At 39.4% G+C, this 27,517-nt stretch overlaps 1 protein-coding gene across 1 annotated transcript in view; it reads left to right on the top strand.

The window, feature by feature from the left end:
• BRWD1 (bromodomain and WD repeat domain containing 1) overlaps positions 1–27,517 on the top strand; it is a 100,034-nt gene that overhangs the window by 38,767 nt on the left and 33,750 nt on the right. The window contains exons 22-33 of the mRNA XM_054049220.1: positions 530–615; positions 8,471–8,663; positions 10,602–10,727; positions 10,865–10,972; positions 11,376–11,500; positions 11,636–11,718; positions 12,505–12,616; positions 16,471–16,532; positions 18,223–18,378; positions 18,680–18,800; positions 25,771–25,896; positions 26,986–27,064. Of these exons, the coding sequence (XP_053905195.1) occupies positions 530–615; positions 8,471–8,663; positions 10,602–10,727; positions 10,865–10,972; positions 11,376–11,500; positions 11,636–11,718; positions 12,505–12,616; positions 16,471–16,532; positions 18,223–18,378; positions 18,680–18,800; positions 25,771–25,896; positions 26,986–27,064 (1,377 nt within the window). The remainder of the gene's footprint in view (positions 1–529; positions 616–8,470; positions 8,664–10,601; positions 10,728–10,864; positions 10,973–11,375; positions 11,501–11,635; positions 11,719–12,504; positions 12,617–16,470; positions 16,533–18,222; positions 18,379–18,679; positions 18,801–25,770; positions 25,897–26,985; positions 27,065–27,517) is intronic.

Genomic DNA, 27,517 nt, shown 5'->3' with positions numbered 1-27,517 from the left:
CCTCTACCACTTTAAATCCTCCTTTTGCATGCTGAGTGAGCCAGGTTCTGTCATACATTGACTTCATGAGGACATCAAGAGTCTAAGATATTTTAATACTCATTTTGATATATAATTTGCAATCTTGCAAAGTGTGTGCGATCAAAGAATGCTAAGGTATTCATAGGCAAAACAGTGAGGCTACCATTGGGGGGTGGGGCTGTTGTAGCCTTGGAAACAGCTGTAACAGATCTTATGGCCCCTGTGTTTGTGCACAGTCTGCTCATGTTGAATAATTTAATGTGCAGTGCTAGTTTGTGTTCGTATTGAGGCAGTCAGCTCAAATAGAAATTAAAGAACTGTACTTCACTATTTTTAATAATTTGTTATTTTTAATGTAGTAAGGAGATCTCTTTTTAACTTGATATCTTTCCTTTCCCTTATGGATGCTATCTTAGTGTTTAAAACAATATAAAACTTAATGTGCACTGCAAAAAAAAAAAAAAAATAGGATTGATAGTCAACTAAACTTTTTTTTTTTTTAATCCAGGAAGCAGAAGAAAGTGAAGGCTCAGGTTCTTCTGATGAGGAGGAAGAATGGAAAAGTGACAAGAAAAGCAACAGTAACAGTTCTAGGTAAAAAAAAAATTTCCACTTTCTCACTTAAGTCTCTCCTGAATGTTGTCAAATTTTGTTTTTGAATGTCTACACAAATGTAGATTAAAATCTCCCATATAAAGTTCTAGCATGATTAGGCTACTTGAAATCCATTCTCTGAAAACATCCTGGGATTAGGGGCTTTTTACCAGCAATCAAGAAAGATGCTCAGTCAAGGGACCGGTGTGTGTGTTAAACAAAAAATCTTGCCAATATTCACTTCTTTACTCTTACTGAAATGATTGTTTTAAAAAAAGTGAAGCCACATTTTGTGTATGCTAAATACAAATATCTTGTTAAGGCAACGTTAAAGTTAAAAAGTTGATGTTTGAATTACCATGGTGACTTTTATTATCAATCCTAGAAATGTAGGCCTGGAAGGGACCTCGAGAAGGCAAGTCCAGTCCCCTGCACTGAGGCAGGACCAAGTAAATCTCGACCATCCCTGACAGGTGTTTGTCCAATCTATTCTTTAAAACCTCCAGTGTTAGGGGATTGCACAGCCTCCCTTGGAAATCTATCCCAGGGTTTAACGACCCTTATAGTTTGAAAATTGTTCCTAATATCTAACCTAATCTCCCTTGCTCTAGATTAAGCCCATTACTTCTTGTCCTAACTTCAGTGGTTATAGAGAACAATTGATCAGTCCTCTGTATAACAGCCATTAAATTTTTAAAGACTGTTATCAGGTCCCACCCCCCAGTTGTCTTTTCTCAAAACTAAACATGGCAGGTTTTTTAACCTTTCCCCATAGCTCAGGTTTTCTAAACTTCTTATAATTTTTGTTGCTTTCCTCTGGACTCTCTCCAGTTTGTCCACATCTTTCCAAAAGTTTGGCACCCAAAACTGGACACTGTACTCCAGCTGAGACCTGACTAATGCCAAATAGTGGGACAGTTACCTCCTCTGACTTACATACAACATGCTTGTTAATATTAACCTTTCACAACTGCATCACATTGACTCATATTCAATTTGTGATTCACCATAGCCCCCAGATCCTTTTCAGCAGTGCTACCACCAAGCCAGTTATTCCCCATTTTGTAGTTTTGCATTTGATTTTATCCTTCCTAAGTGAAGTACTTTGCATTTGTCTTCACTGAATTTCATCTTGTTGAATTCAGGCCCCTCTCCAATTTATCTTAAGAAGTGCATAAGATAAATTAAGGACTCAGAAATCAGCAAATACAAAAGCTAAGTAGTCTGATACCACACTTTCTCAAATACAGTTTGTGAATGTAAGAATGTGTGGTGACATATATTGTTTTAATATGAGAAATGCAAAATTTTTATTTCCTGATGTGAGTCTTCAGTGCATATTAAGGATCTGTGAATAGTGAGTCCTTTACATTTAATTTCATAGGCTTGTAAAGGAAAAAGTTGGAAGATGTCCCCAGTAGTAGGGCTAATAGACAAGGGAAAGCACAGGCAAGTTTCACCTTTTAACGTCATAACTGTCTCCTTTAAGAATTTATAGGCATGATTTGGCTAATGTCTGTTTTAAGCTATGTACATGTTTCTGTGTCAGTGCAGAAGACTTAGTGATCCCAGAGTTTGTCAACATTCATCTTTGAGTAGATGCAGCCGTGTATTCCAAGTAGAGTGACAGCGCTCATGTTTGTAGCCTGTCCCTTGGCTATATGAGGTAGCGCTGTCCTGACCACTCTGTTTCCTTCTCACCACTTGTCAGCTGAAGTCGGAGCTCTGTGTGGTTCTCGCTTCACAATCTCGCAATTTAGTTTTTTACTGTATATAATTAATAGTAGTATTAGTTAAAAGTTACAGTATATAGCATAGTGTTAGTGGCAGTGCTCCCCAGTGATGTCCTCACCTGGGTTCAAGCATTACCGTTTGTGGGGAGTGGAGATTCCTAACAGTGACCCCCACACATGGTGCTTGCTCTGCCTTGGCGAAGCTCATATTAAGGAGCACTGTTTGATCTGCAGATCATTCAAAAAGAGGACTTACGTGGCACGGGACCTTTGCCTTAAGCAGCACCTGGTTGAGCAGTCCATGAGGCCTGACCCAGTACTGAAGCTTCTGACACCCCATCGGTAGAGGGGAGGGAAGGGCAGATGCCTCATACCATCAAGTTTGGTTGCAGGCATCTGTTGAGGCTGGTACCGATGAGAACAGTGCTGGTACTGACAGTGTCAGTGGTGTTGATGTACCGGGCTGCGGCAGACCTACTTTGCCCTTTGGTCCCATCCTCGCCACTGGTCCTCAACACCAGCTTTCTCCGCCCTTGATGTCAGCGCACCAGGGTGCTTCAGTACCGTTGTTTACACCAAGACTGACCTTGCCTGCTGCATCAGTCTTTTCAGCACTAGTGTTGCAGATTACATTGAGGGCACCTATCTCGACCTTGTTCTGGGCTACAGACAAGTCGGATTGCCCATTGGAATCGCCCCTCCCATGTCTCCTAGGTCCTGGGACTCCTATGCTTCAGAGTCGGGCTTCTCGCCCTCCCACTCGAGGTCACGTGAAGAAGTCTGGAGACCACTGGTGGAGCAGTATGGCTACCAAAGTTGGCATGCGCCTCGAGGCCTGGATGGAGCCCCTGGCCTGGCGCCTACTGGCCCCCAATTCCTTACCCATACCAGTGGCCACCTTGGCCCCAGTGACAAGCCCCTTGTTCCTGGAGGTCTTGCTTGTTGTCAAAGTCAAAGCGAGATCCCCTGCTGATGCAGCATTAGGGGCTGCGGACCAGCCACAAGTCCAGATGTCTGCAGTTCCCCATCCCGTGGAGCAGCCAGAATTTCCTTGTCCAGAGACACTGTCCAGGGAGCAGGATCTGCCAGTAGTCCAGCCAACAGCCTCATCCTTGTCCCTGGATGGTATGGTTTTGCCTGGTTCATCCTCCCCTTCCACCCAGAGGACTTCAGGGCATACCAGGACCTGTTATGTCAGGTGGCTTTGTCACTGGGTATTCAGGTGGAGTTTCTCCAGGAGAATACCCATAAACTCGTGGATATTCTCCAGTCCTCTGTCCCTGGGAGAGTGGCCCTCCCTATTAATGAGGCACGCCTCGGTATCACTGGTGGCCACGTGGTTGGAGAAGAGCTATTTTGTGCCAGTACAGAGATACAAAGGGTTTTTTTCTCATCTGGCCCAGAACTCCCTGGTGGTCACAGCAGTGAATGACAGGGCTCAGCAAAGCAGATTCAAGTCGTCCTCCAAGGACAGAAACTCAGAGTGCGTAGATCTTCTAGGCAGGAAGATACACATCTCATCATCACTGCAGATGAGGATCGCGAGCCAGCAAGTCCTGCTGGCCAAATATGACTTCCTCAATTGGTCGGCTATGGCCAAATTTAAGGAGCTTCCCAGGATGAATTTTGGTTGTTTTGTTGCTGAGGGCTGCTTAGTGGTAAAAAGTCATTGCAATCTGCCCTTCATGTGACGGATACTTTGTCAGGGCGATGGCCTTGGAAAATTACTATGAGGAGGGTTTCCTGGCTCCAGAACTCAGGAATTGCGCTGTATGTCCAGCAAGCTATTGAGGACTTGCCGTTCAATTATAAAACCTTGTTTTTGGACAAGACTGATGAAACCCTGCATTCCTTTAAGGCTTCGTGGGCTACCCTAAGGTGGCTGGGGGTGTATATGCCACCTGCGTAGAGACCCCGTTATGGGGCGCAGCAACAACAGCCATACAGGCCACAGCACCCCTTCCACCCAAGACAGTGAGCCTACCCCGGGAGGAGGGATAAGTCTCACAAGAGGAAGCACTCGAGCTCAGGGCCTGGCCTCTCTGCACACCCTCTTTGGACATCTGCTAAGCACCCATTTTGACTTGTTGTCTAGAGCCCTGTTCCAGTTGTTGTTTCTCCCTTGTCATCCACCCGTTCCTTTGGGGACAGGCTGTCCCGCTTTTCCAATGCCTGGGTCTTGATAATGTCTGACCACTGTGTCCTACGCCCTGTCAGATCAGGTTTCGCCATCCAATTTGTCTCCACACCCCCTCTCCATCCCTCTTTAAGGGCCCCTATCATGAGATGCTGCTCTTCAAGCAGGTCAGCTCTCTGGTAGCATTGGGAGTGGTGGAGGAGGTTCTGTGAGAATGCCATGGTGTCAGGTTTTACTTCCAGTATTTCCTGATACTGAAATCCAAGGATGGGATGAGGCCTGTCCTTGACCTCCGTGAACTCAACAAATTAATCAAGCACATGAAGTTCTGTGTGGTTATTCTATCAGCTATCCTCCCTGTTTTGTCTCAGAATGACTGGTTCACTGCTGTGGAGTTTGCAGATGCCTACTTCCATGTGGCCATTCTGCCGAGTTACAGGAAGTCTCTTCGCTTAATGGTAGGAGACTGCCACTTTCAGTACACAGTTCTCCTGTGTGGGCTCTCTTCTGCCCCCTGGGTTTTCACCAAATGAATGGCAGTGGTCATGGCGTACCTCAGGAGGAAGAGAATCCAAATCTTCCCCTACCTTGATGACTGGTTGCTGAAAGCGGCTCCAGAGAGAAGGTTTTTGCCCACACCGACACCACACTATGCTTACTTGACTATTTGGGTCTCAGTCTAAACACCGTGAAGTTGACCTCCACTTCCACTCAGCAAATAGTTCATTGGGGGCCTGTTAGATTCCATGAGGCCAAGGGCGTTCCTGCTGACCAACTGCTTTCAGACAATTCACTAGCTGTGCCTCAGTTTGCAATCACAACCGTCCACCACAGTCTGCGTGTCCCTGAGCCTGTTGGGCCGCATGGCCGCACATAGTCCACCTTGCCAGATGTGGCTCAGGATGGTTTACCGCCCTGCCCTACATTCTCTAGGCAGGTTGGTTCGCCTTCCTCCGTCAGTCCTGCAGTCCTTACATGGAGATTCCCACCAGAGCAATGTGGGCAAGAGGTCCCCTTCGCTCAGCCTTCTCTGACGAAGTCACTGGTTACCATCATGTCCCTTCTGGGTTGGGGAGCGCATCTGGACTTGCTGCGGTTGGAGGATCTGTGATCAGAATAGGAGGCCTTACTCCATATCAGTGTGTTGGAGCTTCGGGCCATCCACAATGCGTGTTATGCTTTCCAGGACCAGATCAGGCATTTAGTGGTTCACGTACTTAAGGACAATACCACCACAATGTATTATATGAACAGATAAGGGGGAGCTCACTCCAGATCATTCTGCCTGGAGGCGATCAACATGTGGCAGTTCTGTATTGAAGAGACATCACCCAGATAGCTATTCACGTATCAGGGGTCAAGAACTGTCTTGCCGATCATCTCAGCAGAGTTTTCTTCCCAACTATGAGTGGTCCTTAAAGACAGAAGTCCTTTGGCTGATGTTCGCAACATGGGGCGTTCCCACAATTGATCTCTTTGTGACGAGGGAAAACACAAAGTGTTGCCTAGTCTGCTCTCGAGAGGGACTCATCCTGGGTTCTCTCTCTGATGCTTTCCACTGCAGCTGGAAGTCGACTCTGCTGTATGCATCCCTTCCTATCCCGGTCCTTCCCCAGGTCATCACCAAGAAGAAGGTGAATTGAGCCAGACTCATCCTCATTGCCCTGGCGTGACTGAGGCAGCACTGGTTCTCAGATCTCCTCGCTCTGTCAGTTCAGCCTCCCATGCTGCTTTCTCTTCTTCCCAACCTCCTCACAAAGGACTACGTCTACCCTGCATTCAGTGATCAGCTCATTGCACCTTTATGGCATGGCTGAATGAGGATGATGGGTGTTGCTGGGAGGCCATACAACAGGTCCTACTTAATAGTAGGAAGCTTTCTACTAAAACATCCTACTTGGCAAAATGGAAGAGGTTTTTCCATATGGTCTTGGCCCATGGGGACCCATCCAGCAGAGGCTTCCATCCAGGACATCTTAGCGTACCTGTTACATCATTAGGAATTGGGCATAGCACTCAATTCTCTGAGAATGCACTTAGCAGCAATATCAGTGTTTCATCCACCTACCCAAGGGAAATCGGTTTTCTCCAGTGCCAAGGTGACACCATCTCTGAAAGGGCTCCTCCGCCTGCATCCTGCAGTCCGAGAGCCGGATCCCTTGTGGGACCTGAATGCGGTTTTAGCGGCTGTAATGGGGCCTCCATTCGAGCCCCTTGCTTCCTGTCTGCTGCCTGTTCTGTGTCAGCTGCATTCTCGATAGTCAGTACCTCTATTAGTTACAGGCCCTAATGGCTGGGCCTCCTTACACTCAGTTCTTCAGGGACATGGTTACGCTTCAGCCACTCCCAATGTTTGTATCCAAGGTGGTCTCTGTTTCATTTGAACCAAGCGATGTATTTGCCTGTATTTTTCCCTAAGCTGCATTCTTCCATGGAGTAACAACGCCTCCATATCCTTGACATTAGATGCTGTCTAACAATTTCAGGCTTCACTTCACCTGTTTATATCACATACAGACTGTATGAAAGGACAAGCTGTCTCTGAGCAGACCATCTCTAGATGGCTAATGTATTGCATTAAGACTGCATATGAGATAGCATCGGCTATGCCTCCTCAGCTGGTATGGGGACACTTGATCAGAGACAGGCAATGTCCGTGGCATTCCCAAATGACATGTCCATATTGGACATTTGTAGGGCAGCCATGTGGTCGTCCATGCATACATTTATGGATCATTGTGTGATCACCACTTCTTCCAGAACGGACAATAATATTGGAAGAGTGGTCCTGAGATCCTTGCTCAGATAGACTGAGCCCTGCCTCTAGATGGAGGTACTACTCCCTAGTCACCTACTTGGAATACATGTCTGCATCTACTCGAAGAAGAAACAACAGTTACTTGCTGTAACTGTGGTTCTTTGTGATGCGAGGCAGACTTGTATTCCCCGATCCACCCTCCATCCCCTCTGCATTGGTGTCTTTTCCTGGGCTTTCGGTGTAAAGGAATGGAGCGGGGGGGTTCGGAGCAGTGCTGCCTCATAGCCAAGGAAGGGGCTACAGGCATGAGCACCACCCCTCCTATGGGTATTGCTAGGCAAAAGTCTCGTGCTCCAGTGTGCACGCGGACCTTCTTGGAATACACGGATGCATCATATTTTGAAGAACCACAGTTACTGTAAGTAACTGTTTCTTTTTACTACTAATCCAAACTTTTTCTAAATTGGCCTGATTTCTAAGCCATCGTGAAATCCATAGTTTAACAATTATAAATGTTTGATAACAGCAGACTTGTCTTCAAAAGTATGCACTTAGTTAGCTGCACACAATGTGCACTGCATATCTTAAAGTCTGTGCCTATAAGCTTAATAAAAATTTGCATATATTGTGTGGCATATTCTGATTCTCAAACTTTGTTAAATCAAACACAATTTTTTCAAAACTGTTCTCATCCTCAGGGATGACTGTCCATGCCAAGTGACAGCTGTTTTTGTTGGAATCCTGTGTAACAATAATAAGCTATGGTTAGCATGTCTTTTAGAAAAGGAAAGGGTTTTGTTTTTTAAAACCATCAATGAAATAAGAGATGTCTGAAAGTATGTATCTTCTGTTGCCTATGAGTAGGCAGGATGCTCCTATTTATTGGAATCCTGCTTCTGAAATACAGTAAAGAAACACATTAAATGTTGTACAGAATTTCTATAAAGACAAAAATGTCATAGTTGCATGCTAGTGACTGAAGAATTAGTGCCATAAGTTAAAATGCTAGCCAAAGTGAAGGAATTAGAAATTCTTTTGAAATGTATTGCAGCAATTAAACCTTCCTCTACTCCTCCTGACAACCTCCAAAACCACTGAAGAACAGGACAGTGGAAAGGGAACTTTATTTCTACAAATATTGTTAGAATTCATTTAACATTCTTAACTAATTGTCAGCTGTTTGAATATCTAAATTCCATTTGTTTCCATTATTTTCCCCATAAACAGTGACTCTTCAAGTAGATATTCTGACTGGATAGCTGATGCAGGGATAAATCTCAAGCCTCCTGTACGAACATCTCGATGCAAAGCTATCAGATATTGTAGTACTTCAGAAGATGAAGTATCAGCAGAGAAATCTTTTCCTCCAAAGAGGAGAAGAAAAAGAAGGAAAAAATCCAAACCGAAAAAGCAGGAAGAGGTATTGTACTGTTAATTCCTTCTATTCACTTAATTCTTCACCGATATCTCTTTTTTATGTTTTAAATCTCTTGTACCTGGAAGTTTATGGAGTTTGTATACGTTACCTCCGTATTAGGCAGAGGTGTTTGTGATATTACTAACTATGGTTGTCTTAAAGTTAACCTTGGGCTCCTTCCCCTTTTCAAAAATTCCCCCCTCCCAGCAACATTACATTGTCTAATTACATTTTATGGACTTCGCTTTACAACAGGTAACTAAAGCCTCCGCACTCTTATGGGGTCCAAACAGATGGTTTTTCTTACCCTTTACCACTTTTATAGCAGCTTTGAATACAAAAGCAAGGAATGCACATATTTAAGGGTTTTATTTGTTTAGATTTTAGAATACTTTTGGTTCTTTTCTGAATTTTAAAACAGTTTTTGATACAAAAACATCTAAAAACAAATTAATTGAACTGCCATTTAATATCCTCAACACAAACCTTTCCATATCCAGCTGATCCACTCTTACAAGCTTGCCACTATTTCTCAGTGCCCATTTGAAAAGTTGGTTGCCTAGAAGGCCAGAAATCTGGGCTTGGGAGACCTGTGGCTCTGGAATTTGATTCTTCTACAAAATGTCTTTATTTTACATTGAGGGGACTCCAACACTGACGTCTCCACTGGTTACAGTTGTAGTAGTATTACGTTAGAGAGCAGATGTGTCTTCCTTGGTAACCAGCTCCCAAACCATTTAAAGCTTTATTGTTTAAAACCAACACTTTAAACTCTCTGGAAACTTATTCGCAGCCAGTAAAGGCAGATAAGACTGTCTGAATACTGTACTGCTTAATAGACAGGTGATTGCATTCTGCACCAGCTTCACTTTCTGAATCTTTTCAAAGCATGCCTCACATAGAATGCACTGTAGTAATTCAACAGGCCTAGAATAACCAGGGAAAATTCTGCATCCAAAGTGAAGTCACATTCTCCTAGTCAAACATCACATGGTTCACCATACTTGATATGGGATAGGAACTTTTTTAATAAATTAAAGAAAATAACTGGTTAGAATCTCAGCCCTATCACCAAAGGGATGTAAATAACTTAAGTCTTCAAAACAGCACAAGTATTAAATGTTTTATAGGCCTTGTGTTGGCCCTCTGCACAGAGGGGGAATTTTACCCTGAATTCCTTGGTAAATTCTAAAGTGGTGGAAAATAGCATTCTGTAATAATGTGGAGAACTGGAATCTTTAAGCGCTTCAGGTAATTCTGCAACTCTTGTAGCCAGGGGACTGGTGGTAAAACAGAGAGTGCCTTTCAAATGTATGATGTCATACAATATAAAATGTATGATGATCTATACATAAGTCTGTTTTTCTCAAAGAATTACTTTGATTATATAATCACCTTTGATTCTGAATATTAATTTTGAAGTGGCAGATACATAATAACTTGGAATTTCTTTGCTTTAAGCTACACTTGGTACACATTTAAATAGTCTGAAGGTTTTCTGTTTAATAAAATGACATATATATATATATATATATATATATATATATATATATATATATATATAGTTGCCAGACAGTGCACAGTAGAATAGTAGTTTCAAAAATTAGACAAGTCTTTTGACAGTCACGTTAAGAACTACCATGCAGCTCTGAGAGAACTGTGCCCTACAAGGTTATTGGGAGTAGAATACTTTATGGTTGACATACTTAATGATGACAATGGAAGAACTGCAAATATAGGAAGAACCAGAATACCAAACTTGAGTACCAAAATGTGGGCTTTGGGAGATTTTTTGGTCTTAAGGTCTTGTATAGAGCTTAATTTATTACTGTTTCATGGTATTAATTTTGTGTAGACTTTAGAAGAAATTCTTGGATAACAAGTTTTCATGACACTGCACCAAGAACATAATTTCTAATGTATAACTATCCTGTTTATCAGAATGTGCAGAATAGTACTCCCACACAGCCAGTAAACGAAGACGTGTTATATGACTACCATCCTCCTGTTTGGATAACTGACACAGCACTTCGAAAATCTCCTTTTGTTCCCCAAATGGGAGATGAGGTGAGAACTTTTATCAAAAAGTGCTATAAAATTTTAGATTAACTAAAAGTTAATATAGCAACTGGCACTAAATATAGAAAAACATGTACTTTAGTGTTTCAAGTAAATAATTATTTGGTGGATTTTTATTTTTACAGGTAATATATTTTCGACAAGGTCATGAAGCTTATATTGAAGCAGTTAGAAAAAATAATATTTATGAACTGAACCCCCACAAGGAGCCATGGAGAAAAATGGTCCTTAGGGTAAGAATATATTGAAGTTGTTACATGTTCAATACTGATAATGTGTGTTTAACAGTTTACATTAGCATTTTAAATTATTTGTATAAATATAACTAGTGAGGACTTAGCTAGGTAACTTCCCATTAATGTTTTCCTACCAACATAAAGGAGGAAGAAAGCTTTCTTCAGTCATCAAAGAAACCTTCAAAATTGCCCATGGGAGGTCTGGACTTCACTGAAATAAAAACATAAATCTTGATTTTTAAAAAGGGTACAGACTCTATGTAAGGATTTGGTTGTCTCCCAATAAAACCTCATATACAGTATTTAACAATATTGGCTTTTTGAGGGCTAAAACTATTGTGCCTCTAGCATAAGGTTGAAACTTAATGGAATTTGTTGCTTTCATTTTTGTTTGTTTTAGGATCAAGAATTGGTAAAAATTGTTGGGATACGATATGAAGTTGGTCCTCCCACACTGTGTTGCCTGAAGCTTGCCTTTATAGACCATGCCACTGGAAAACTTTCAGACAAATCATTTTCTCTCAAGTATGTGTTTCTCTGCTGAAAGCATATACTAGATCATTTTTTTTTAAAGACCCATTTCTTAGTTTTTTTCCTCTACACAACATAGCATAATATAATATGACACACAAATGAAAGCTAATTTTATTTTTTATCTAGATACCATGATATGCCAGATGTCATTGACTTTCTTGTATTGCGTCAGTTTTATGATGAAGCACGACAAAGGAATTGGCAAGCTTGTAAGTCTTCACCTTCCAAGTGTCTGGCAATATAGTTTTAGAATACAAAACTTTTCCATTGTGGCTAGCTTCTGAGAATGTTATGTACAATTCATTTGTGTTGACATTGATTTAAAAGGCTCTGTGTGGCTTGTGTCCTGACTATCAGAGACTTCCAACAACTCTCCACCATCAAATGCTCCACTGTTGCACTTGAGGTCAGCTGAGACCCTTTTGCAAACAGTTTCTAGAGATTTGAACATCTGAATGCTGGAGTTAGACGTTGATGGAGAGACTTGGACTATGAAATGGAGTTTGTTGCCTCCTAAACTCTTTGGTATGCTAGAACCAGGGTCTGGTCTTCAATTCATAGTGTTAAGGCTTATCTGTTTTTTCAGGCATTTGCCTCCATTGTGGTTGAAGTCATACAAGTTTTTATATATTGTAGAATACTCAGCACCTTTTGTGGTGCATGCTTTCTACACTGAAATATATATTAACATCTTTTTATTTGCATGCTAGTATGTTTGGATTTTAGAGCTTACTGTGAATGATAATGTACATTACTTTGTGTAGTAGGTTATTTTTCTTTTATCTAGTGTCTGTTTTTTAAAGTAGATATCTATACTTTTAACCAAAATATACTATTGGAGGTCAGACTAGATGATCATGATGGTCCCTTCTGACCTTAGAGTCTGAGTCTATTCATTAGTTTCCTCCCCGGTAATTCCATCCTCACAAAACATAATTAAAATCTTTTGGTTACCAGAATATGTATCTGAGTGGGGAAATGGTTTTCTCTTACAGTTGATAGATTCCGATCCATTATTGACGATGCTTGGTGGTTTGGAACAGTGTTGGGTCAAGAGCCATATCAGCCACAGTATCCAGATAGTCACTTTCAGTGTTACAGTGTTAAGTAAGTAGAGAGGCTTTTAAAATGTTTATTAACATAGTATAAATCATGGCTTATATTGGTGGGCTGTAGGTGTAAGAATGCACAAAATGTTGTTGGTTGGAAACCTAAAGCTCTGTTAGCAAACCATCTCTTAAGCACTATGTGAATGTATTGCCAAAATGCAGTAACTTTTTCATGAATAGTAACTTGCTAAACACAAATTGTATTCTATATTTGTGAAAGAGAGGAACCTCCTATTTTCTGTAATAACTTACAAATTATGGGTTACTGAATCTTCTCCATGGAACAGCCAAGGAAGATGTCTTTTTAAACCCCCCCCCCCCCCCCCAAAAAAAAAAAAAAAAAAAAACACCACACAGCTTCAGTAGTCCAAACTAACACAGTGGAAATTAATTATTTTGGATTTAAATATTTGTGGGTTTGTACTGGGGCATGGAAATGTTTAGTTTCTGTATTTGTTCTGTACAGATCTTGCCAGCTTTATATGTATTAATATTCAAATATTGGCTCTGGAACAAAATTGACTAAGATATGCTCATATATTCTTAAACTTAATTTTAATATGTAAAATGGTATGTAGTGTGCAAACCCACTGAGTGGCAGATATAGAAATAAAAATATTTTTGGAAGCAAAGTACATCTCAAAGTATTTAATTTTAATATCGATTCCCTTGTTTAAAATCCAAAATATGTTTGTCATGTGCTAGTCAGTCTATTTTATCATTGCAGTAGTTTTTGTTCTTGGGAAGGACTAGTGTATGGAGCTGCTTTTTGGTCTCTCATTCAGTGACATTTGCAACATATGTGAGAAGACTCTACAGCTGTCAGCCTTCATTTCTGTCTTCCCCCTCCATACTACAACCATGTTAAATCTGTAATATATGTGCTAGCTTACAACAGGGTAAGGTTTGAGCAGCTGTGCTTTACCCAGCTGCATGCATGTTAATCAGCTATGCAGTTATGTATGTGCTGCTCAAAAGCAGCCTGTGCTTCTATTCATAAAGGAAATTCCCTGCTCTGTCAGCAGTTCTGTCTTTTTATATAATCATCTTTGCATGCTGTTTCAGCTCCTCTAAACTTCCTGTTCTTTCTGCTTGTAAGGTATATGCAGCTAAATCACTGTTATAGTGGATCAAAATGTTCAGAGAAATGGTGGTTCTGTCCCCAGCTCTGCCCACAAGCTACTTTTTTGCTTTGACTAAACACCAGATTAGTAGCCAGTAGTATCAACAGATGTATAATGCACAAATAATTAGTGGGGCCTCACAGCAGCACCATAATTTGACATGTGGTTAGCATACCCTTCAATCCATTAAAGATGCCAGACCACAGAATGCAGGGTCCATGATATCCATCAGCTCCGTAGATCTGCAATTACCTATATTTCTTTATGGGCCTTTGAAACCCTGCTTTCCCCCGACCCCCAGTTCTTCATTTGAAATACCACTTATTTACAAAAGGCTAATAGAGGAGAAATGCAGCAATATCAAAGTGGCTGAAATTGCTGTGTGACTATACTTGTCCTCTGTAGACCACCATGGGATGAATTGTACCAGCTCATGGTAGCTTGGCAAGTTAATAGTGTTTTTTTTTGGATATGGGGTCTTGTGTTCGGCATCTGGGAAGCTAAGAAAGTTGCTTCAGTTTAATTAAATAGATTTTAAAGACAGTTTTAAACTGATGCAAACTCCTACATGTGGACGCTTTTTAAAATCTGTTTATACCAACTTAACTTTGTATCCATTTAACTAAATCAGTTAAAAAAAATTAGTTATAGGGTGAGCTGCACCTCTGTCCACTTGTGATCTCTGAGTATGCCCCCCTCAGGTGTTAAGCTTTGTGTCTTTACCTGTGTTTAGGGTGGAATTTTGCAATTTCCCCATTCTTAGACCAGGAGCTAGTTACAGTACCCTTTGTATCAAAGGTCATTAACCGGTGTTCCTGGGTTTGAGAATATGATATTCTTCCCTTCAGGAGCTTGTGACCAAACAACCTTATTAAAATAAAAGTCTTGTTTCTTTAGCAGTCAGAGCAAAGTTTTAGAGAAAAAAGGATATTAAAACAATCTATGTGCATGTCTGTCTTACCTGAAGTCCTCCTATTCCATGATGCAGACCTAGACAGGCCTGGCTTCTCCAGACAGCCCCAACTGGCTCCTGCATCTGTCTGATATTCCCCCACCCCGAGATGTTTTTAACACTTGTTGAGTTTTGTTCCCTTGTGTTTGCGGGGCCTCAGTCATTCTTGGTAAAATCCAATTATGTAGACTGGACAGTCAGTCACCAAAGCTAGTAGCTCTGGCATTGTCCCTTAAATTATAAGTGTTCATTGATAGGTAGTTGTGTTGAGCCATTCTTCCCATTCATGCCTGAATCCAGACAGTTCTGAGTTTAAAAAAAAAATTCATAAAGTAAACAGCATCCCAATAACCAAACCAGCATATAGTATTCATAAATATCACTAGTTAGTTCCATATTATTCACATAGATGTAAAACAGTTGAAAGTTCTAGAAGTAGTCAGTGCTTTTGCCAAAGGCTGGTCTAAACGTTTTCGTACCAATTTAAATGCATTATTTTACTGGCATTGGTTTTTAACCAATATAACCCTGATATGTAAAGAGCTTATACTGAAATAAGTTATACTGATAAATGTACTTAAGTATTGGTATAATTGCCTCCATACTAGGGGTTTCTAAACCAATATAATTAAATTGGTACAAAAACTGAGTAAGCAAGCCCTAAGAAATCTATAGCTTCTATGGTTGCAAAGTAAGCTAACAGAGTGCAAACTGAACAGTGATGTCTACTTGAGTCTGCAGACAGCTTAAAATAATTCTGAGAAGTGTAGATTGCCCTATTCAGCTAAATGGGTGTTGGTTACAACACCTAACTATGGTAATTTAAATATCAACATTGTTAGCTATTACATTGCTAATCAAGGCATAAAAAAACCTATACAGTCTGCAGGAATTTAAATTAATCTCTCATATTCAATTAAGTGAATATACTATTCGATGTGAACCAGACTAACGATTGCTTCCGTCTTCTCCCTGTTTGCCTCCAATCCTATCACTTTATTTCTTCTTTTCTCTTTACTTTGTGCTATTAGCATGTTGCTCCCCATGACCGCAACAGTCTTTGTGCTCCACCAAACACCCCATTTCTTGGTCTGCCTTCCTCCAAATCCCTCTGTACTTCCATTTCTTAAAACAATCCTCCTCCATTGACAGGAATATTTGCACTGTCCTTTTTGTGTACTAGTACCTTGATCTTGTTTGTCTTATTTAGAGTGTAAACTCTTTGTAGCAGCGCGTATATGATCTGTTTGTAAAGAGCTGTGTGAATTTATGGTGCTATGTAAATGTTTTAAAAGTAGGTAAACTGCTGTTGGCTTTGCTGATTCACAATTTTAACTATTCAGCAAAGCTGTTGCAAATTTTCCTTCAAACCTTCCAATATTTCCTGGGTGCTCGCGTCTGTTTACTTTAAATACCTTGTGAAATTTTCTGACATAAGCTTCAGACTGGTGTGTGCTTTTGACTTATTTTGTTTGAAATGTTCTTGGTTTGTAACTTAGAGACACATTTTCTTTGTCTTCTCATTGATATAGTAGATCAGTTAAGCATTACCTGGAATAGGAGCACTGTTGTAATTTAAAGCTTTTAAACCAAACTACGTTTGCAGTAGATTTGCCTCTAAGAGGGCTTGGTTTGTTCCCTCCTTCCTATATATTTATACTGCAAATTTAGTTATGCTTAAAATCAAAGGAAAAATTCCTTACATTTGTTTGCAGGGAAACACTTATACATGAACATAGTTTAACTTTTTTGTTAATTTGCTTGTTGTTTAAACAGATGGGATAACGGTGAAATTGAAAAGCTTAGCCCATGGGACATGGAGCCAATTCCTGATAATGGTATGTGAAAATGAATTAAAAGCCTCTCATCCTCTTGTCTATCTCCAAAATCATTTGTTTTATGCAAGTGGTAATACTAATCTTGATATTTTCTTATATGGTCCCTGTTACCATAGTAACTGAGTATAGTCTTATTTTATTATTGTAGGACACTGTCATTTTTCATATGATCTTAAGGGTGGAATTGATATAATGGCATAGGTATTCTATTACAGTCTGATAGTTTCCATTAAAACTCGTTTTGAGAGGATGAAAGTGGAAGGAGGAAATTTGTTTTCACTTTAAAATCTCAGAATCTGGATATTGGAATAGTCCAAAACTAGCCTATGTCTTTTTCCATAAATTCTCCCCCCTCCCCTCCCATTCCTCAAAATCACTTGTGGGGAAGGGAAATGGCTGAAGTATGTAGGTCACAAAACTTTTAAGTACTCCTATAGATCAAACTGTATATTCTATTTTAAAAACAAATAGGGAGACAAGTGGAACCAGTCATGAAGCATAGAATCCTGTGGCTGTTGTCAATTTTCTGCAAAGGAGCCTTTGTAACTTTTGTTGTAATTCAGAGATTCCATGGCCAGAAAGGACTGTTGTGGTAATCTAGTCTGACCTCCTTCATAACATAGGCCATTGAACTTCTCCAAAATAGTTCCTAGAGCATATCCTTTAGAAAAACATCCAAAAAGATCAGTGATGGAAAATCCACCATAACCCGTGGTAAATTGTTCCAGTGGCTAATTGCTCTGCATCAGAGCCCTGTTTTCTTCCTGCTTTTTTGTAGGTGTGTTGAACTAATTAAGGTTGACATTTTAAAAATTCTAAACTTCTTGGCTTGTGCCAAGATTCCTGCATTAATCGTAACCACACAACTCAGGTTGATAATCAAATATAATGAAATATGTACTCTGTGCAGTCAGCAAAACCTTATAATAAATAACTAAGGTATATCTAAGGTTACTACTAGAATCAAAATCAGTTTTAATGGTCATCAGACCAGTGGTCCATCTAATCCAGCCACTGTCATTTTTAAGTATTAGATGCTTCGGAGGGAAAGTTCATGAAATCTTGAAGAGGGCAGTCATACAATAGCCACCCCAAAGGGAATTTTCTTCCCAATCCCCTGAGTTAGGAATTGGCTTCCTTTCCAAGCTCACTGAAATTTTTTTATTCCTATTTAGTGTAGTTGTGGATGTGCTCAGCAGCCATGTGTCTGACTAATCCTTTTTCTATTATCCCATGGAACAGGTGGTATTACCCTGCATATTGTGAGTTCTTTATATGCTCAATTAGCCTTACTGTGCGAAGAAAAATGGTACAGCTGCACTAGGACTATCAATGGTGTACGGTGTAGTGTAATCAAAAATATTTGCGTCTTTTGCTAGTGGACATCAGGCCTAAATTTAAACAGACACAGTCTGTAAATGCAAGCAATGTTAACAACTACTTGTATACAATTTTGTGCATTTAAAAACAAAATTGGCCATTCCTACATTAGATGGCAGAGTATTCTGAAAACTCATCTGCAACAAAGAAAGGCTAAAGACATTTTGTGTTCCTAAACATCAACCCCCCCATTTTATGAAATTAGGCAAGAATTTACATAGCGTCAAACTTGGCAAGCATATAGCTTATTCAATTTTCATTTATTCTTTTGTTTCTTCTCTCATCTTCCCCGTTTACTATAAAACTATAGTTGATCAACCTGAGGAATTAGGATCTAGTGTTTCTGTAACTTATGAAGAAATGGAGAAGCTACTATACAAACCCCAAGAGGGAGAATGGGGGAAAAGATCTCGAGATGAAGTATGTGAACGGATTATCAGTGGCATTGATCAGCTTCTGAATCTTGGTGAGATCACAGAAAATTAGTCAGTTCTTTGCTCTCATAGCAGTAAACTTTTATAATTTGGTATCTGAGACATAGTGCTGATCCTTTTTTAAAGATTTATGATAAAGTACTGTCGTTATGTGTGCAACCTGGTATACAGCCTTTATCACAAATCTGTATTCCAGTTCATAGGTTTATACATATACTATAACCTCTGTCAACAAAAATAGGTTAACAGTATGAATGCTTGTATGAAAATTCATACGTATACAGGCTTTGAATTTGTTAGCTCAACTAACTGAATTATTACTATTTTTGACAGACATTTCTGCAGCTTTTGCTGGTCCAGTTGATCTGAGTACATATCCAAAGTACTGTACAGTGATAGCTTATCCAACGGATCTTTGCACTATTAGGATGAGACTAATCAACCGGTTTTACAGGTTAGTCTACCTTAGCAGTAGAAAGGAGGAAAACTTCATTATCTTCACTTATTGGGGGTAGCCATGTTAGTCTGTATCTACAAAAACATGTTATCTTCACTATGTTTCCATCAAGTTAAGTGACCTACAAAGATCTAAACATTTTTTGGAAAATGCACCAAAAAGGAAAAATGTTCTGTTTGTAAACACTGTGAAAATGAATAGCACTGTATAAATGCAAAGCTACTAATATTTTATAGTTATCTGAAAAGTGATTAGTACTGTAATATATAAAAAAAGATACTATTTCCTTGTTTCTAGTGATATCACAGTTATAAACACTGGTTGAAATTATTTATAAACAAAATTAGTTGAGCTATTTTGCAATAAATGAACATGAAAACTGCATGTCTGTTTTTTAAGACTAGCAGTCAGGTAACGTAAACTGAATTTCTGAAGTGCCACGCTTGTCACAGATTTGTGGTAAATTTCTGAAAATGGGACTTGGGCATTTAAGTGACTTAGGAGCCTGAGTCTCATGTCTTCTGAAATCCTTCTGAACCCTTCTGAAAATAGAACAGGAGTACTTGTGGCACCTTAGAGACTAACAAATTTATTAGAGCATAAGCTTTCGTGGACTACAGCCCACTTCTTCGGATGCATATAGAGTGGAATAAATATTGAGATATATATGCACACATACAGAGAGCATAAACAGGTGGGAGTTGTCTTACCAACTCTGAGAGGCCAATTAAGTAAGAGGAAAAAAACCTTTTGAAGTGATAATCAAGATAGCCCAGTACAGACAGTTTGATAAGAAGTGTGAGACTACTTACAAGGGGAGATAGATTCAATGTTTGTAATGGCTCAGCTATTCTCAGTCCTTATTCAATCCTGAGTTGATTGTGTCTAGTTTGCATATCAGTTCCAGCTCAGCAGTCTCTCCTTGGAGTCTGTTTTTGAAGTTTTTCTGTTGTAAGATAGCCACCCGCAGGTCCGATATTGAATGGCCAGACAGGTTAAAGTGTTCTCCCACTGGTTTTTGAGTATTATGATTCCTGATGTCAGATTTGTGTCCATTAATTCTTTTGCGTAGAGACTGTCCGGTTTGGCCAATGTACATGGCAGAGGGGCATTGCTGGCACATGATGGCATATATCACATTGGTAGATGTGCAGGTGAACGAGCCCCTGATGGTATGGCTGATGTGATTAGGTCCTATGATGATGTCACTTGAATAGATATGTGGACAGAGTTTGCATTGGGCGTTGTTACAAGGATAGGTTCCTGGGTCAGTGGTTTTGTTCAGTGATGTGTGGTTGCTGGTGAGTATTTGCTTTAGGTTGGGGGGTTGTCTGTAAGCGAGGACAGGTCTGTCTCCCAAGATCTGTGAGAGTAAAGGATCATCTTTCAGGATAGGTTGTAGATCTCTGATGCGCTGGAGAGGTTTTAGTTGGGGGCTGAAGGTGTTATTTTCTTTGTTGGGCCTGTCTTGTAGGAGGTGACTTCTGGGTACTCGTCTGGCTCTGTCAATCTGTTTTTTCACTTCAGCAGGTGGGTATTGTAGCTTTAAGAATGCTTGATAGAGATCTTGTAGGTGCTTGTCTCTATCTGAAGGATTGGAGCAAATGCGGTTATATCTTAGAGCTTGGCTGTAGACAATGGATTGTGTGGTGTGTCCTGGATGGAAGCTGGAGGCATGTAGGTAAGTGTAGCTGTCAGTAGGTTTCCAGTATAGGGTGGTATTTATGTGACCATCGCTTATTAGCACAGTAGTGTCCAGGAAATGGACCGCTTGTGTGGATTGATCTAGGCTGAGGTTGATGGTGGGATGGAAATTATTGAAATCATGGTGAAATTCCTCAGGGGCTTCTTTTCCATGGGTCCAGATGATGATGTCATCAATGTAGCGCAAGTAGAGTAGGGGCGTTAGGGGACGAGAGCTAAGGAAGCGTTGATCTAAGTCAGCCATAAAAATGTTGGCATGCTGTGGGGCTATGCGGGTACCCATAGCAGTGCCGCTGACTTGGAGGTATATATTGTCCCCAAACGTGAAATAGTTGTAGGTGAGGACAAGGTCACAAAGTTCAGCCACCAGGTTAGCTGTGACATTATCGGGGTTACTGTTCCTGATAGCTTGTAGTCCATCTTTGTGTGGAATATTGGTGTAGAGGGCTTCTATGTCCATAGTGGCCAGGATGGTGTTTTCTGGAAGATCACCGATGGATTGTAGTTTCCTCAGGAAGTCAGTGGTGTCTCGAAGATAGTTGGGAGTGCTGGTAGCGTAGGGTCTGAGGAGAGAGTCCACGTAACCAGACAAGCCTGATGTTAGGGTGCCAATGCCTGAGATGATGGGGGCGTCCAGGATTTCCAGGTTTATGGATCTTGGGTAGCAAATAGAATACCCTGGTCGGGGTTCTAGGCATGTGTCTGTACAGATTTGTTCCTGTGCTTTGTCAGGGAGTTTTTTTAGCAGATGGTGTAGTTTCTTTAGGTAATCCTCAGTGGGATCAGAGGATAATGGCCTGTAGAATGTGGTGTTAGAGAGCTGTCTAGCAGCCTCTTGGTCATATTCCAATTTATTCATAGATTCATAGATTATAGGACTGGAAGGGACCTCGAGAGGTCATCGAGTCCAGTCCCCTGCCCGCATGGTGACGACAGCACCTCCTTTGTCAGCCTTTTTGATTATGATGTCAGGGTTGTTTCTGAGGCTGTAGATGGTGTTGTGTTCAGCATGGCTGAGGTTATGGGGCAAGTGATGTTGCTTTTCCACAATTTCAGCCTTTGCACGTTGATGGAAGCAATCTATGTAGAAATCCAGTCTGTTGTTTCGACTGTCCGGAGGAGTCCACGCAGAATCCTTTTTTTTGTAGTGCTGGTAGGGGGGATTCTGTGGGTTAGTATGCTGTTCAGAGGTATGTTGGAAATATTCTTTGAGTCGGAGACGTCGAAAGTAGGATTCTAGGTCACCGCAGAACTGTATCATGTTCGTGGGTCTGGAGGGACAAAAGGAGAGGCCCCGAGATAGGACAGACTCTTCTGCTGGGGTAAGAGTATAGCTGGAAAGATTAACAATATTGCTGAGTGGGTTACGGGAACTACTGTTGTGGCTGCTTGTGGCATGTAGCAGTTTAGATAGTTTAGTGTCCTTTTTCCTTTTTAGAGAGGCAAAGTTTGTCTTGTAAATGGCTTGCCTTAGGTACCTAAGTCGCGTAGGTGTGTTTGACAATGTTAAGAGTGCTTTAGTTGTGATACATGGGGCCTGGTTTTCAGAGATGCTGAATGCCTGCAGTACCCATTGACTTTAATGGGAGTTGTACGTGCCCCACACTTCTGAAAATCAGGCCCGTATTATCTCTGCATTTTAGTTTCCTCATCTGTAAAATGGGGATGAAATTTACCTTTTGTGAAGTGCTTTGAGATTTATGGATAAAGAGGTAAATATGTATTTGCCAATTATTATAATTTGGTTCATAAATAGCTATAAGGATTTGGAATAGTAAGTGTTAAAATTAAGCCCTGTACATGGCCATGCAGCACATCGCTTCCATTTGCTTATTACTTGGGTCCTCCGTTTCTTCAAACTTGCAGAGGACCTTTACTCAATAATCCTTCCTCTCAGGCCATGATGATGAGGAGGATAGAAATATGAAAGATTGGGGAAAGTCAAAAATTGAACTTAACAGGCAGGTGGGGAATTACCCAGTTGGAGATAGTTATGTCTTAGGACAATATGGAAAGAGGTCATATTTTGACAATATTTTTCATTCGTTTTCTTTTCTGCTGTTTTTTTTGTGTGTGGGGGGGTCTCTTTTGCAATAGCGCTCCTTCTTTCTTTAGAGGTGACTAAGATAACGAAATACATACGTTTTCTGTATGCTGCATTCTCAGTACTCTGATATCAAAAGAGGCATCAGGTCTGTGTGGCTCAAAATAGAATTTGATACAATATACAGTACCAATTAAGTAACAGGATTTTTATTCTCTTCAGATGGGTCTCATTAAGTTTTAAAATAATATATGGGCTTGAAAGCTTTATGAACCTCCAAAGGAACTCAGGCTAAATGCAGTAGTGTCTATGCAAGTGAGATTTCAGAATCTGGGGGTGCCAGAATGCTTATTCTGAGCCATCAATATTTTGGATAGCTGGAAAAAAGCCTGCCATTGTGGATATTACCCCAGAAGTAGTTGGTTTTGAGGACTAACTCGTGGGAGCCTGGCGGACACAAACGTCATATACAAATTAATTTTAATGTAGTTTTATCTTTATTTGTATTTTTTTTCAACTTAACTGACTCATTAAAGTGTTCCACTCAATGTATGATTGTGTAGTCTGATAGTTGTGGAGAAATATGAAAGTATTTCAGTATGTAAGGAGAGTGCTCAGAAAAATATGCACTTAGGCCAGGAATATGCTAAATCCTAAATGCTTAACTAGCATTAACATGAATCTCAACATTGAAGGGGTAGGAGGAAAAAAAAAAGATTAATGTGTGATGTAGAAAGGGGTACTTAGAAATAGTTGGACGCCAAGTAATTTTGTTTTCAGAATTACTAAAAACATTTAGTTTAGAGAAACAAGAAATGGGAGACCAGCTCCTGCTGTTTCTGTTACTGCCAACTCATTAGTGTAGCTTCCATTATTGACTCACAGGGATTCTTCTACATTGTTTAGGGGATAGCAAGCAAACGTTTAAGCCCACCAGTTATTAACCAGGGCTGTTTCATTATTAAAGAAAGGAAAAGAAAACAGCACAAATGACTGAACACAAATGATAAAGTGGTTATTTCCATTACAATCTCTTCTGTATGTCTCTCTATGGAGAGCTTTTGACAGAGATTATGCCCCGATATTGAACACCTGAGAAGTGTGCTTTCCTCTTGGTAAGTTAAGACCAAAGTATATTGTTTCCCAAAATTGTGAATCCATTCTTTAGTATATCCTTAGATAACAAAGAATGATTAAAGATGGGCAAAATAATTTTGTTTCAGGGAATGTGGACCTGTTGGTTATTAAATAACCAGTCAATTTATAGGTGATAAAGTAAGCAATCTTAAAAACAGCTTATGAAGCCCAAGAAAATATTTAAATCAGTTACTTAGAAGAAGCCATTTAAAGAGCTGTCTTCTGACAGGCCAGTTAAGCAATATTAAGAATCTAAAATCTAATAGAATCCCCCTTTTCTCTGTTTACCAATGTTTAGCCCCTGTCTCTTCTCATGAATACATAGTCTAATCACTTGATTAACAGGAGAAACGATTAGTATTTCAAATTACAACAGCATTTCAGTATTCCAGCAAATCATTACAGGAGTTTTAAATCTAATCCCTTGGTAGTGGCTTTAACTTCCTCTCACCAATCCATGTTGAAGTCTTGGGATGGTTTCCTGGGATTGGTTTCTTCTTGAGTCTTCTCTCTTTTTCTTCTTTCTTATAGAGGTGGACAGGATGAGTTATAGAGTGTTTGCTGTTTAAGCAGCATCTCAGGGAGTGAGAATGCTCACTTTAGAATCTGATACCCTTTTTCTTCCTTTTGTGAAATTATAAGAAAACACCTCATTCATGCTTGCTTAGATTCAGGTTGGTTGCTCTTTCTCTTTTCATTGGCTTCATGCCTTCGGCTTTGGTTTAGGTGGTAGTTTGAGCTCCTGAATATGCAGTCTGCTTAATGAATATGCAACATTTCTTTATTGCCTTTGTTCTTCTTGTGGTAGGAAAGATCCAGAAAATTCTTAATTAGTTTTAACTTTCTTCTTAGTCCATTTTCTGAGATTTGTTTTTCCTTTTATTTGACAGGAAATGAAATTCTGTTGTCAAATAGTCTAAACAATCTTGTTCTTAACATAAGAGTTTTTCATTCTCAGAACAGTTTTTTAAAGTTATATAACTGTTAGAAAGTCTTTAGCCTAAGTTGTTGACTTTACATGGCAATTTTTCTAACAATGATTTTCTTGTCTCCTGCGTTGGGTGAGGGTTTGCTTGTCCACTGTCAGTAATCAATTAATTCCCCATTAATCTAAATATTCTATGCTTAAATAGCTTCTTGCATTAGTAATTAGACTAATATCAAATGTCCTTGCTATATTTGTATATAAAACATCTCACTATTCATACTGCAATAATATCAGGCAGTTATTATATGAAGGCATGCATTTTGATACAAAATAGTTGGAAAAATACATTAAAAGAAGCTTTTACCATCTTAAGCATTTGAGATACAACAATTGTTTTCAACTTTAAGTGGAAACATGAGTTGGAAGTAAGCAGTGTCTTGTGTAAAACGTTTTCCCCCCATAAATGTTGTCCAAGTCTGAAGAACGAAGACAAAAGAAATCAATTTCAATAAGGATATTTCTGGAATTTGTTGTGTGGGTTTAAAATCAGATTTTTCTTTGAAAAGTGGGTTTGGGGGGCGGGGGGGGATGGACGAGATGGAATTAGGCCCACTTTACCTCTGGATTTATTTCTCTGATAACCCAACCATACAGTCTGTTCATAATCGGGTTTCTTCCTAAAAATATTTACATGGTTTGTTTACTTGATGTTTGCTTATCCTTGGGAGATTGAAGCAGAAACCCTCTGGAATTTCTTTGATTAGCTTCAACATTTTGTAACATAATTAGCTAAACATGTATATTATGTTTTCAATCATCCTGTCTGTAACATTCTTGCAACTATACCTTACTATTCAGTAGAGGTGCAAACAAGTTGTAACTACTTAAAATATTTTATTAATATCGTTTTTGCATCAATATTGAGGTCTCCCTCCACTCCCCCCTACAGCTGCCATTCTCTGGCTAACCCTGAATATTTTATGCTGTTTTCCATATGAATTGTTTTAAATGAGATTAAGCTGGGGTTCTATACTAAAGGATTGCCAGTTTAGTATAATAGACCTAATAGGGACAGATATTTACTGAGTTATTTTCCTTTCTATACTTCTTCTTTTTAGTATTAAAGAATGTTAATTTGTTTTATAATCTTAAAGGAGGATCTCTGCATTGGTGTGGGAAGTCAGATGTATTGAAAGTAATGCTAGCACCTTCAATGAACCTCGGAGTGCTATTGCTCGATCTGCTAAGAAGATCACTAAACAGCTGTTAAAGTTCATTGAGTAAGTCATATTTCAGTCTGAATATAATTGTATACACATTTCATTGACCTGGGTTGGAGATAGCACTTGAATTTCTCTCAATTTTGGCTGACTCTTTATTTTTTTTTTTGCAATGAATAATAGCTGAATCCTTTAGAAACTTTCAAGTTCTAAATATTTTCCTAAACTATTTATCAAACTAACTTTGAAGCACCTTGATATGTCTAGCAAAGAGACATTTTTAGCACTCTGATTTAATCAGCATTTATTAATATTCAAGACTTGAGAAAGGTCTTTCTATAGAACTTGTTCATCAGAAAACTTTTAGCTGCAAGCAAAGGTTTCTGCTCATCCCTGCACACCACACACCATCTACCCTGAATATAGTTTCATTAGGCATTTAGAGGTAAGTCAGTTTTACTGTCTGTCACACACACAAGTATTCTCTACTCTTTTAATCAGTCTGCCTGATCTGGTGCATTTCAGAGTTGATATTATTTTTCACACTATAGAAAACCTGTAGGCTCTCCTGTTTTATCTAGACCAGAATTAAAGACCTTATCCAAAGGCTGATCAACAAACTAGTTCTTGTAAACCATCTAGCATGGAGATGTTCCAAGCAAAGCAAGTTACCGTTTGTCCTACTGATGACAAGGCCTTAATTTTAAAATGCTTTAGTTGACCTGAGAGAAATTTGTTAAACATGTACTAAATTCTTTCCTAAATAGAGAATTCAGAACATTTTATATCCCTTCCCGTCTCAACCACTGCCACCTGCTTTTCAGTGGAAAAACTTCTAGACGGCCATTCTAAATTCAGTTATAAATCTAAAGTTAGGAAGCTGAGATGGATGCATATTATAATATATAAATTAGCTGGCAGATTCTGCAGAAATCATTTGAAATTGGTAAAAGGAGTTTTTAATTAAATTATGTTGCCAATGCCCTGTTTACTGAGCTTAAAATACCTTCTTTAAGCGTGCCTTTTCAAGCCTTAAATTCTCTTGGAAAATTACTTTTTTCCAGTGTTCATGTGTGTTTTAAAGTCTAGAAAGTGGTAAGCATGTTTTTCCATTATTCACGTAGTAAAGCTTTTAATTCTACTTTACAGTGATCCGGTTTGTACAAACATATTTGAGCTTAGTAATACAACAGAAGATGAGCAGGACTCTCTTGATGCTGCTGATCTGGTAATAAACTCTTGTTGTTGTTGCTTCTGCTGCTGTTTTTAGTTTAAACAAATATTCAAAGTAGGAGTTTATTAGCACTGATAAAGAAATACTGTCAATCTAGTTACTAGCAGCAGCAAAACTAATTTTAAATACTTTTTAAAACCTATACTTTTATAATATGCCACAGTTACAAATGTCTGGTTATAGAAATATACCTGCTACATATTCATGTATTTTATACATAATTTCTATATATATAATGAACTTCCCCAAAGTTTGAGGATGTTTGGATCTGGTATAGGTAGATATACCATATTTCATAACTGTATTTCAATAATTGTTGAGTTATGGATATTTACATGTAAATAAATATTGCACATGAAGTGTACATTTTACAGATAAATCACTGTTGTCAAGTGCAGTATAATTCTCCTCCTCCTCCAAATGTGCGTGGCTCAGTTGCTCCATACC

This window comes from Malaclemys terrapin, chromosome 1 (genome assembly GCF_027887155.1).
Source record: "Malaclemys terrapin pileata isolate rMalTer1 chromosome 1, rMalTer1.hap1, whole genome shotgun sequence".
Lineage (NCBI taxonomy): Eukaryota > Metazoa > Chordata > Testudines > Emydidae > Malaclemys > Malaclemys terrapin.
Note: the sequence above shows the minus strand (reverse complement) of the source record. Positions and strands in the feature narration are given on the sequence as shown.